Source organism: Austrofundulus limnaeus, unplaced genomic scaffold (genome assembly GCF_001266775.1).
Source record: "Austrofundulus limnaeus strain Quisiro unplaced genomic scaffold, Austrofundulus_limnaeus-1.0 Scaffold32, whole genome shotgun sequence".
Taxonomy (NCBI): Eukaryota; Metazoa; Chordata; class Actinopteri; order Cyprinodontiformes; family Rivulidae; genus Austrofundulus; species Austrofundulus limnaeus.
The window spans coordinates 1,528,842-1,541,398 of record NW_013952434.1 but is presented as its reverse complement, the minus strand read 5'-3'; the positions used below and the strand labels follow the sequence as shown (position 1 = coordinate 1,541,398).

The following is a 12,557-nucleotide window of genomic DNA, read 5'->3' as shown; positions in this document are numbered from 1 at the left end:
ACACTTAGGTCTCATTCAAGTGCAGGCCAATGGAAGCAAAGGATTTTGCTTTCATCAACAAAAAAGACGAGGGGCAACCTTTTGATGGTAGTATTGTCTGTGACTCCCCCCCTCCCTCCCAAACTGAGCAACAGCCCTCTCTGTTTTTCCATCTTTGCCTCTGGAAGGTGGGCATTAGAGTCGGTGTGTTTCCAGAAACGAGGTAAGGGAAGTTCTTTTGAGTGTGTTTCCTGCTCTGATGCATGAATGTGATGCGACAGAGGCTGCCTCAGTCAGTTTTTAACCTCRTTACTCCTGAGCGAGCAGAGGTGAAGACCTGCAGGAGATTACTACAAACCGCAGCATCTTAAATTTTTTCATCAGGTTTGATTTAGAAGTATTCACCTGTTAGCAATGTCTCCTGTGAAGAACAGGTAATTGTGTTCCTTTAAAAATTTCACAAATCTGAGCTGCTTTATTCCTTTACGGAGGACGTTCAGCTACAAATCTGATTGTCACAGAACAAAAAATAGTTGCTTTAACGTTTGTTTCAAACATCTTTGGTTTTGATTGGCTGGCAACAAGAGTTTTAAATATTTTCCCTAAAAATTTTAGTGGAACAAGAAAAAAAATCCACTAGACTTTTTTTTTCAAATCTGTTTTTCATAAATGTGTGTGCTTATTTGTAAGTGGAGAAATTTTCAATTTCAGACCTCGATAATATTTGATCCCATATATGAGTCTGTGTGTGCACAGTGACAAACACCTTCTGCATCTTATTTTTACAGTTGCTCGGCAGCAGCCCCGTTATCTCAGCTCAAGATGTACAGCTTCATGGGAGGGGGCCTGTTTTGTGCCGTGGTGGGAAATATTCTGCTGGTGGTCTCCACTGCCACGGACTACTGGATGCAGTATCGCCTCTCTGGGAACTACGCCCACCAGGGTCTGTGGAGGTACTGCATGTCCAACAAGTGCTACATGCAGACGGACAGCATAGGTGAGAAAATCAGGATATCTTTCATGTACTTTGGATTGAGTCTTAATCTTGTTTTAGTGCCGTGTAACTGACTGTCTGCGTACAACTGAAATTGCTAAACTTTTGAAACATTTTAAGAAAAAAATATGAATGACATCTTTTTTTTTGTGGCTTTTTAAAGCAAATCAGGGATGCTTATTCTCTAATTAGAGTAGAAATACATAAAAACTTTAAAGGAAAATCATGAATCCTGCCACATTGTTGTAAATGTGACTTGTTGATTTCAAGCTGTTTTCTTTCAGCTTATTGGAACGCCACCAGGGCCTTCATGATCCTGTCGGGGATGTCGTGCTTCGCAGGCATCATTGCTGGAATCATGTCCTTTTCACACTTCTCCTCCTTCGAAAGGTTCAACCGCTCCTTTGCTGCAGGAATCATGTTTTTCATCGCCAGTAAGTTTCTTTCACTCAGCCTGGTACAGACTCACATGAATCCAGTTAAAAACTGTAAAAGTACTTACCAGCGTTATCTTGTTTCAAACGAAGAACAATGTTGTTTTTTTTGTGTATATCATTTATGAACAATTACTATCTTACCTGTCATAGATAACTGATTCTCTGTTTGGAGAGTGACATTTTTTTATTTTATTTTGACCAGACTGATGAGCTTAGAGTTATTCTGTGCAAATTTAGGTATATGATGCAAAAGTGGATTGCAGCCATCTTTAACTACAGGCTCAACATTTTCACAATGGTCCATATGAACACTATTAAATAAACATTTTTGTTTGACATTAAACAATTAATCCAGCAGAAACATATTATTCTTGCTGCATGAGTGCCACAATCTGCACCAGAAGTGCTTCAGCTAATGTTTATATACATAATCTTGCAAAAAGAAAATGATCTTCAACAGGCAAGATGTTAATTGTTCGTAGTCCTACCACAAATACCCACTTTAAAATATGAAATACTAGTGAAAAGTTTTCATTGAGTAGAAAATGAAAAATACACCATTAAGCATCACATGCATGCTCTTCCTTCCTCTCAGCTTTCTTTGTTTTGCTGGGCATGGCTGTCTACACCGGAGTGACGGTCAACTTCCTGGGAAAGCGCTTTGGTGACTGGCGTTTCTCCTGGTCCTACATCCTGGGCTGGGTGGCCATGCTCATGACATTTTTTGCAGGTGAGAAAACAAATATTTAGTGGGATATCTGCCTCATGTCACATGAGTAGGCAGCCACAGGCGCAAAAAGTCCAGAGTTTGCTTTGCTGAGTGTTTGCAATTGATTCATTTTCTCTTATTAAGATGAGAGTGAATGTGAATAAACACTAAAACCATGATGAATATAAAACGTCAGCCTTAAAGGCAGATTTGTTCATGTTTTGTTAAAATGGACTCTTGTCTCTGTGCCGCTGCAGGTATTTTCTACATATGTGCCTACAGAATGTGTGAGTCCCGGAGGGGAACTGGACCACGTTAACATCAGACACATGGTTTACAGACAAGACAGGACACTTTGGATTCAGAGCAACAAGCAGAAGTCTTCAAGGCAGTCGTGATCTGATGAAGAGCTGACCGCCGATGCAGAAACTGGAGATCATGATGTCACTGGAACACATTTTTTTTCCTTATCATGATGAAGTTTTAAACTTAATCTTGTGTCTAAAGATTGCAAAGGCAACACTGAAATCCCCCCCCCACCACCACACACACTTTTGTTTTCTTTTCTTTTTTTTTTTTAGATTATTGAAGATTTTTAAAAGGGAGCTTTAAGAGAAGTTCATCCTCGGTGCTTGATTTTATTTTAATTGCTGCTTTTTGCCAGAAGGTGGCAGCCTTCAACCAGCCAGTGATAGACTGTACCAAATCTTTTCCATGTAGGTATGATAGGAAAGTAGAAATTGCATTAAGATGTTAAATTAAGAAATAAACATCTTAATAAAAAACTAATTGGGAATCATTTGTCTGCAGTAACAATCTTTTTTAAACTGGAGTAAAATCAACAACACAAACAACTACCTACCATTAACTTATTGTTTAGGTTTACTTTTATTTGCAAAGATGCAGTACATTTTGTGGGACTGTAAGTAAAAAAAAGTAAGGAATTTGAATTTGCTGAAAGATTTCCCCAAAATAATAGGAAAATGTTTGTTTTTTATTGTGTTGATGCAGAAAAAAAACCCTGGAGGTTATTCCATTTTGTTTCTGGTCAGATCCTGTTTTTACACACCAACAACAAACTACCAAGCAGATTCTGAGAAGATCATATTCCTGAGCCAGGAGGAACAACAGGGCGGAGRACTCCGGTCACCAGTTGTTGTTGTTCGATACAGCTTCCTTCATTTTCTGTCTTGGTTCTCATCCAGTTCTCTCCATCAGCTGAGAGGAAAGGGGAGCTGAAGTAATGAATGCTTTGGCTACTTGGTGACGCAGAAACAATGACAGAAATGTAAACAGTCGGCAAACAAATTCCTCCTTCCAAGTTTCCGTACCCGGCTAAAGAGATAAGCTTTGTAAAGTTTTCTCCAGATACCTTAATAACTTTTTTAAGGCTGTTTGAGTCTTTTTTAAGCTGTTCCATATTTCAACTTTAACCAAAATCATGGCTTTTTCTTTGACGTTAAACAGAAATTGTTAAAGTGAAAAAATATAGCTCAGTAATGATAATTTCATTCATCTTTCTTTATACAAAATCAGTAAAGTAAACTTCACCGACTAATGACCCATCGGAGGCAGCTTTAAATGCTTTAACTTACATATTTTAAGTTTTCTAGAACCTGTAAACTTCAAAAATGGAGAAAACTAAAAGCCTAGCATCCCTCACAGTCATGCATGTCACCCATTATTGGCCATCTTGAATTGGCTTGACTCAGATTGTAAGTTTCATTAAAATACATTGAGTGATTCATGAGAAACTTTGCTAACAGTACAGACAAACCTCTACACACATCATATCCTCCCGTTAATTTATTTTGTTTTCTTTTTGCTCTGGTTTTCCACTTACTGTTTTGTTTTATTGTGAAGAACAACGAGGACGCTGACTCAGCAGAACCTTAAAACAACTGTCTTCATTCCAGCCGCTCACCCTGATCCCTCTTTGCCTGCTTCCTCTCACTACTCACAAGCATACACAACCGTTTTTATTGTGAATCATTTCGAAATTCCCCTCCCACCCAAATGAACAGCTCAGGTGCAACAGGTTGTGGTTTTGGGAGGGGGAAAAAAAACAACATTTATTGAATAAAGTGAACACTAATCTGGTATTGTGTTTAGTGCACACAGAAGAGATAGATGATGAAACATTGCACTGGACAACAAAGAAGAACAAAAGTACATAAATTAAATGTATTTTCATAAATAAAGCCTACAACGCATCAAGTGGTTCATGACACTAAATATACAACTTTTAGATGGAGCTTTGTTGAAGCTTAGCGGAGGTTTCTAATGAAGATGTTGAATGAAAATGTAGGAAAAAAATCCATTTGATTGTTTATATTGATCATAAAATAAATACATTATTTTGCATTTAATATTTTTAATGCTCAGTCCTCTTTAAGTCAAAGCTAATAACATTTTAGTGAATGAATAACTGAATTAATGCTTTATTTATTCCTGAGGGGAATTAATTTTTAATCATATTAATAAATATCCTTTGCCTTAAGTCAAGAAAACGTGTGCTTTCAGGGGTTTTCTGATCAACAACAATAAAACAATGAATCCATCTGCTTTCTTCAAGAGATTTTCACATCATTTCACACTGAAACCTGCTAACAGACTGGTAGCACTCTGTTCACAGATTAAATTATGAATGCAGAAAGACAGTCTGACGTTTGCTTCCGTCATTTTCACATTTTCCTGTTTGATTCTTGCGTTTGATCTGCCTTTTCCTCCTTCAAAATGAAACCAAAGCTGCAGCTGGAGTGCGTGCTTCAGTAATCTCCAGCTCTCCTGCACCACGTTGTTGTACATTGCTTGTTCATTCAGGTATTTTCTCTTTGCTTTGTAACTTTCTGCCTATTCACGCCTGAAGGAAGCGAAGGAGAGATCTCGAGAGATCACAAGACATGATGAGAGAGAGCGAATAAAAAGGACATTTCCTTTTGAAGTCGTGGCTGAGGCAGGCCAGGATGTAATCTGAAGCATAAAGTAAAAACCCACCGAGCTTTTCTTTTTATGTCAGACTTAGTTGAAACCAGTAGTACGGTTACAAACATCTGCCCAGAGCATTGAGACACATGTTAAAAATTAAATGTTTGACTTAAAACCTGTGTTGTTTAAAAGTGGTATGACTTTTTTTTAACATTACAGAGACATAAAGGCAAGTACTGCAGCACAGACTGGATTATAGCAGCTGGATCTGATCATTCCTGCTGATCTAAAACTAAACAAAAAGCAACAGGATGGTGATGATGAGCGGGACATGAAGGTCTCTAAATATAGCACATCTAAAAGCACATAGTAAAATATAATTTTAAAATATAACTGCAACAAATAAAAACATCTTCAGCTCAAACTGTAACAGTGCACACACAGGAAATTAAGACATATGTACACATTAAATTTTGCCACGTTTCTTTAAAATAGTAGTTCAGATCTTTTATGGTGGTGTTATCTGGAAAGTTTATGAACAGTTAATATCTTACCCGTTTCAGACAACTTATTAACAAACATGTATTTGTAGAAATTAAGTTGAGTTCGCATGAACTATGACATTTTTGAGACTAGAGTTGTTAAAAAGGCAGCGATCCAAACTCAGGCAAGTCATTAATGAGTAAATCCAGTTAGAAATGGGCTCTATTTCTCTAAAGATCATTCAAAGAGTTATCTACAGCAGGTAAGATATTAATTATTTACAACCCTTCAATAGATCATCATTTCAAAAAGTCACTACAAGGCATTCAGATCTTTTGAACCAGTCAAACAATTTTTCAGGGATCAGAAATTACAGGACGAGTTTGATTCTTTCTAATCCGATAATCTACTCCAGTGTCACGGTTTTAACTGGAATGTGTTAAAACTCTTTACAAGTGTTCTTATAGTTTGTGGAAAGGGTAAAACCTTGCCTCTGTATAGCTGTCAGATAGGTATCAGTAAGGTCGTCTATGATATGTTATCAGGTTTCATCGTTCAGCAGGGTGTGTCGTGTTGAACGGCTCTGGTGTCGGATAATCTGCCTCTCAGATTTCCTCTTTTCAGGGCCACTCCTCTGGTATCGGGTCCCTCTGGATAAGAGGTTTAAAGCAGAAAAGATTGAAAAAATAAAGGGATCCGATTGGGCGCCTGCTGTTATCGTCCACGACGTCGGATGTCATTCTGAGGATTCTGGGATGTGTGGTCTTTGGAGCAGAAGGTACCTGAGGTGCTTGAATGCAAGCAAAACAAAGGCACTTTAGCTTTTTAGTTTTTCATTGGTTTGTTGATGCCATAAAGCTGGGAACAGTGGGGGAGGTTGCGCTGTTTAAAATGGGAATGAAGAAAGAAAAAGCTGATTTGCACAGTTTTCCAGAAAAAAAAGTAAAGTAAAAAAATGAAAGTGGTCATCCCAGTCGGCTTTTTGGTGAAAGGATGGTCCTTCTTTGTGTTGAACAAAAGTTTAAGTCACCATGGTGGCATGTGAAAGTCTGCAGTGTCTTTAGATGTGTCTGCGGCGATGGTGGTGCTGATGATTGTGCATGTCCTCCATGGTGATCCGGCCCCACACGCCGATCACGAAGGCCTCGATCTCGCACTCGTTTTCCCCGCGAGCGATGCGAAAGTAGCCCTTCTCGCCCCAGTTCTTTCCCCAGGAGTTGGCAGCAATCTGGAAAAAAAAAAGAAGAATTAATTTGCAAATATATCTCCACTTTCGAAGATCTGAACTATCCCATTACAAAATAAAAGCACTACAACTGTACACTTTCATTTAGACTTCACATTAGAGAAACTAAAAAAGAGCCTACCCAATATTTTTGTGGTGATCCGTTAAAGTCTCTATCTTCTCCCCACCTGTGCACAAAGTAGAGAAACAGCCATTTTATTATCAATTCTAACAGTGTTGTAACTATTTTTTATAATAAGACTCCTCAAATATCCGATGCAAACCCTGATCAGGAATGTGTTTGCCTGGTGTTATCAATAAATAAAAGCAGTAAGTTGTGTTTAAGTGTAAGAAAATTCCTTTCATCTGGTTGGCAACATCCTAACAAAGCATTTACAGTTGGACATGACCTTTTCACACTCCTACATTATCCCAGTCCAAAGAACTTGGAATTTCCCTTATCTTAAAATGATTTACACCCTCCTGACACAAAACAGGAAAGAGAGGATAGGTTGTGAGGAAGTGAGCACCACTTCAGTCCACCATTACCACCATGGCACAAAACATTTAAACAAAAAGCCACAAACACTCAATGTGACCCTTATCTCTACTCTTCTCGCTTGCCAGCAAACTTATTCCCCAGAAACCTTGGCAAGAACCCATAAATTCCCGTTGTGAAATGCGCTTTCTTAGCTTAGCTGCTGCCAGCTCCTGCCGTCTCTGCTCATCATCGTCAAAACGTTCTCCCAAAAGCCAATCCTCATCCTGTTTTTGCTCTTCAAACCCAAGAGAGTCCCGGTGCCCAATCTCTTGTTATTGTTTTTATAGGGGAAAGGAATGCTGGGAAAGAGACTGGATGCTCTCATTTGGGAGCTTGCCAACACAACACGAGCAGAATTTTTTTTTTTTTCGTGATTGAATAAACGTGATGGTGACCAGAAGCATTTTTTAAATGATTGTATYGCTAACAGCTGCTTCACAGAGTCTGAAACAGAAGCAGACACAATCGAACCAGTGATGTTCTATTATCAGGCCCACAATGAGCTCACTTGCTCGCTTTAGGGACAATGATGAGCATACCACTGTGGTCCAAACTCCCCATCCTTACCCAACGTCCCTTATTTTCTCCGGGACAATTGATCCCCCCCTTTCTGTCCAGTGCAGTGAGGATCAGCAGCCCAGACAATGGGCTTTCCACCACAGTGGACCTCAATGCTCTTTTCACAAACATTCCCAGGCCCCGGGCTTAAAGGGATGCACATTTATGGGATTTGGTTTGTGTAAACACACTGATCCCTGTGGCAGGTTGGAGTGTGAAACACTGTGCCCTCCGCAGCCCTCCACCAGCTCTTCTGTGTAAACTTTCACCAAGTGTGGCGAGGAGTACCAGCCTCAGTAGCAGTGTCATGCATTTTTGCAGCCATAAGTATTGCACAGGCTGTAAGAATGAATGAGTCCAAATAGAGGTGTTGACAACTATAGCGTTCCATCAGAAATACTTATTTTTGACACAAATGGAATGCCATAGACGTCCACAAACGATTCTAATCTTGTGAACGGAGGACAGCAGCTCAGGGGGAAAGGGGGAGGGGTTTCCACTTGACAAAACACATAGTTCTGCCCACGTGACGATGTCATTGCATACGGCGTACGCCATGATGAACTCGTTCTTTTGAACAATAGCTCCTCAAGATCTGGATCCCTTCAAAGAGCCGTTTAACCCATGTCTAGATCCAACCAGGTGTTTTGCTTGTAGTCATGTCTATCAGAGCTAAACCCAATAAATAACTGCAACTACAGCAGAGCTGTTTGGGCCGGGGCAGAATGCTCCCGTGCTGCAGATGTTAATGGACGTTAGTGAGTTTTTTGTTCAATATGAAAGACTTTTTCTGTTTCTATCAGATGAATTTAGAACTAATATTAAATTTCTAAAGGTGACCATTTAATGTATGTCTAAAATGTGTCAATATGGTTGACCACAAACCAACCAGTTACATTTCTTTAACCTTGTTTTTTAACCATTTATATGTATTTTAGACAAGCTAACATCCCAAAAGCTAAATCATATTATTGTCCATACATGATGCAATGTTTTCAAATTAAATGGCATTCAAAGAAAGATGTAGAATGAATGAAAGCAGCTAAGTCCTGGTTTTTGACAGTGTTGTATAAAGTACCACAAAGTGATACTTGAGTAAAAGTGCAAGTATCTTACCAAAAAACTACTTTGGTAAAAGTTAAAGTCTCCTTTACGAATATTACTTGAGTAAAAGTCTTAAAGTATCTGATATGTTTTGTACTTAAGTATTAAAAGTAAAAGTTTGGATTTAAAATGAGCAGTTAGATTTTCTGTAATGACTTTTATTAGGAGGAGACCTCCCCAAAAAATGCAGAAATGACTGTTGTATTAAAATAATTAATTTATGTTAAATTTAGGATGCACTAGTCCAGCTGTTTCAGTTTAAATACATGTATCAAGGCTGCTCAAACCTTTTCCCCCAAAATGAAAATTTATTTGAGGGCTGCAGCCAAATACAATAATATAATTCATGAAATACAAATACTTCTTAGGTCCAGTCCTTTTATTTTAATGATTATGTCCTGTTGAAGTGTGACATGATTTGTTTGTGTACAAATTAATACTGCATCAAATTTTTTTATATTTATATTTCTCATTCAACCACAATTAAATTAACTCCATGTAGGAGGCACAATTTATATGGATAGTATTTATTTTTTACAATAACAAGCTGGAATGAAAACAAGCAMAAATGAAATAAAAGTAACCACATTCTACTTCTTGCCTTTTTTTAAAAAATGTTGTGAGTAGAAAGTACAGACAATTGTGTGAAAATGTAAGAAGTAAAAAGTAGGCTGAAAAATCATTACTCAAGTAAAGTACCAGATACCCAAAATTTCTGCAGGGGCGTGTCTTAGAGAGAGGCTTTTATACCAGAACACAGCCGCTGTGATGAAACCGTGGAGAAGACACGTCACAGCGGAGAGCCGTTAACCAATATGCAAATTAGCCTGCAGTACCACTGCTCTACCCATATGAGCAGCAAAAAGACGTTTTTAGACCAAATATTACAGATTTGAACAAATACGCACAAAAACATCAAAATTAGCACAGAAACAGTACTATATAACATTTTAGACACATTCTAGACAGTTTATCAGCTAAAAAAAAGTTAATTTTGGGGTAAGTTACTCTTTAAGTACAGTAAAGAAATATTTGTACTTAGTTACTTTACAACTCTGGTTTTTGAGGCACTTTTTAGTCTCCACCTGACTGCTTCACTTTAAAAATGTCTGCCCTTTATTAGGTGAGGTATTAAGTGAATAAAACATTGGGTATAAAATAAAGTGTGTAAGATTAGAATAACAACTCAATGTGATAAATGTGGGAGTAACTCTGAGGTGTCACAAATATCCTACTTTCAGTTGAAAAAAATTGAAAAAATGATGAGTTTTCGCCCCTTTTTTATTAAGGCTGTGAGCTTTAGTCTTATAAGTTTTTGTCTGTACACCTAAATTTGTGTCACGCACTCCTTTACGGTAGAATCACTTGATAAACCAGACCCCCAAAAGTCCTGCATTTACTAGTGAAAGGATTGTTTTTGATGTTTCACTTGTCTGAACCTCCCTCGGTGTCCTCCAGACGACACACGCAGCAGCAAACAAACAACTACCTGTCTGTCTGTCTGCAGGGGGGGCTGTCTAAATAATAATGACTGTATTTTGACTTGGACTCGAAGAGGAGAAACAAAGAGGAAGCAGGTTCGTCTGTGAGGCAGACAGCCATGAAGAGATGTGATGGAGACAACAGAGAGGGAAGGAGATGAGATTGTGGGGGGAGGGGTAGCGAGAGACGCTGGGAGCTGGGGTGAGTGTATGATTCCAGGTGCGGCAGCCGTCTACCTGCCTGCATATTTGTGGCTGTTTGGGTTACGCGGTGCGGGGAGGGGGGGTGGGACACTGTCTGGGGCAGAAGGAGTGGAGCCAAGGTGTGTCAAGTCTGGGTGGGAGGCTTATATTCACATGTACACTTCTGGCTTTGTGCAAACACATGTACTAGTGGAGATCTGAATCAAACTCGATGTCAGCAGCTTCTCATAAAAAAATATTTTATAAGTGTTGAAAATACGAAAACAGACAAACGGGGTGTTTTAAAGGAAAGAGGAACGTTTATCTCCTGGCGACATCCAGTTTGTTTTCCTGCTGATAACGCCAAAAAAAGCTTTCCCACTTATAAAAAAGGAAGATTCCAATCAAAAATGTGTGTTTGTGTTGAGGCTAATCAGGTTTGGACAAACTTCTACACCAAGATATGACTAAAAAAAAATCACAAAACAGGTCATGAACTTACCCAATGATCCTGACAGAGTGTGTGCCGTGTTTGCGATAATGTGGCGCTTTGGCAAAGCTGACATCGGTGTGTTTGTAGATCCCACTCTTATAGACAAAGAAGTCCTCGTGGACGTCCATAATAGCTGCGTGAACAAACAAGCGGAGAGAATGAGGTGGCAGATAGAAACAAACACACAGAAATAAACTGGAAACAATTGTGAACGGGAACGATAAAAATCTTATCTGAACCCTGATGATTAGAAGCAATTAAGCTTTTTTTTCACAAGACTGAGATTGTTCCCTGGAGGTCGCACACACCCACACATCAGAGCGGGCTGTTCTTTGTGTGTGTGTGCTTCTGGATTTTTCCAACTCGTTCTGTTAAAAGTTGGGAAGACAAACTAACACTAAATCCAGTTTTCCCTGTCTGAGAACACCGCGAGCCTTGACTACAGGTACATAAACACAACACAAAGGCTCACACACTCATGCCTGTTTGCCTTTGTGTCAAAGAGCAACTCTGATGTAAAAAAGGAAACTTTGAGTCTTCCTGCTCTGGACGACTGAACAATGATACAGAAAGTTGGCACGGGTTCTTAGATACTCTCTCACACACACACACACGAACATGTGACTTCTCTGTTTGAATGTACTTGACAGCGGCCCAGATGAGCAGCAGACAGTAAAGGAAAGTCAGGTCAGCCCCACTGACATGAAAAGAACTGCATTTGTCTCCAGAAACCCAAAGTCGGAGTTAAACAAAACGTGACGTCACCAGGTCGAACACTTTGGATGCAGCTCAGGATGCGCGCTACGACTCCGACAACAGAATTGTTCAGATTCTTTTAGGATGGTCAAACCCACTTTGCAGGAAATGTTGACATCAAAATCTTATTTATAGATTTATTTAACCCCGAGTCGAGGGATTGACTTACCTTGCACAGGGCCATTATCCATGATTTCCTTCATAATCTCCTTTTCCTGTGAAAGAAGAAAGAGAAGGATTTATAGGGAAAGGAAAACGAGACGGACACATCGTCATGTGTCAGTAAAACAGACAAACGGCCCCGGCTGGTAAAAGTCAGATAACATGATTGAGTTCAGCAGGGTCTGCTGGTCTTAATGTCTTCCTTATTGACTTTGCAGGCTATCAGGAGAGGGAAACTAGAAGCTGTAATGATTTTGGGAAAGCTTTAGCTGCCATTTAGTGTTGATAGATGCTGGCTGATAAAACCACAGGTTGGCTGCAGATCAGCGCTCAGCTTCTAAAGACGGTCTGACCGAACAGTTTGTTACACGAGAAGAAAAAGTAGAAGGATGATGCCACTAATGTTGATTAATCCGTCTGAATTTTTTTCTTTCAACTCCAAAACTTAGGCTACGTTCACACTGCAGGTCTTAATGCTCAGTTCCGATTTTTTGAAAAAATCCTATCTTTTTGTGTGAACGTTC

General features: G+C 39.2%; 2 protein-coding genes across 3 annotated transcripts in view; one reads left to right on the top strand and one right to left on the bottom strand.

The window, feature by feature from the left end:
* Nucleotides 1-14: 14 nt before the first annotated feature.
* On the top strand, nucleotides 15-2,915 carry LOC106515782 (lens fiber membrane intrinsic protein). Of its 2 annotated transcripts, none has more exons than XM_014005777.1 (5): nucleotides 15-202; nucleotides 768-976; nucleotides 1,258-1,407; nucleotides 2,006-2,140; nucleotides 2,377-2,915. In XM_014005777.1, the coding sequence occupies exons 1-5, from the start codon at nucleotides 30-32 to the stop codon at nucleotides 2,436-2,438; spliced, it is 729 nt and encodes a 242-aa protein (XP_013861231.1). In that variant the 5' UTR covers nucleotides 15-29; the 3' UTR covers nucleotides 2,439-2,915. The 2 variants fall into 2 exon arrangements, with proteins under 2 accessions (XP_013861231.1, XP_013861233.1); XM_014005779.1 differs by lacking the exon at nucleotides 15-202 and adding an exon at nucleotides 226-413.
* A 1,243-nt stretch (nucleotides 2,916-4,158) lies between these two features.
* The window catches only part of tinagl1 (tubulointerstitial nephritis antigen-like 1), a gene marked incomplete at its 5' end in the record, with an annotated part of 21,240 nt that continues 12,841 nt past the window's right edge, over nucleotides 4,159-12,557 (bottom strand). Inside the window, 4 exon segments of the mRNA XM_014005775.1 lie at nucleotides 4,159-6,758; nucleotides 6,898-6,943; nucleotides 11,125-11,248; nucleotides 12,041-12,086. Coding sequence (XP_013861229.1) covers nucleotides 6,591-6,758; nucleotides 6,898-6,943; nucleotides 11,125-11,248; nucleotides 12,041-12,086 — 384 coding nt within the window. The 3' untranslated portion in view covers nucleotides 4,159-6,590.

Coding starts and splice junctions, on each gene's coding strand:
- LOC106515782 (XM_014005777.1), top strand. CDS start 30: ATGGAAGCAAAGGATTTTGCTTTCATCAACAAAAAAGACGAGGGGCAA. Junction 203..767: donor GGTGTGTTTCCAGAAACGAG/GTAAGGGAAGTT, acceptor TTATTTTTACAG/TTGCTCGGCAGCAGCCCCGT. Junction 1,408..2,005: donor AATCATGTTTTTCATCGCCA/GTAAGTTTCTTT, acceptor CCTTCCTCTCAG/CTTTCTTTGTTTTGCTGGGC.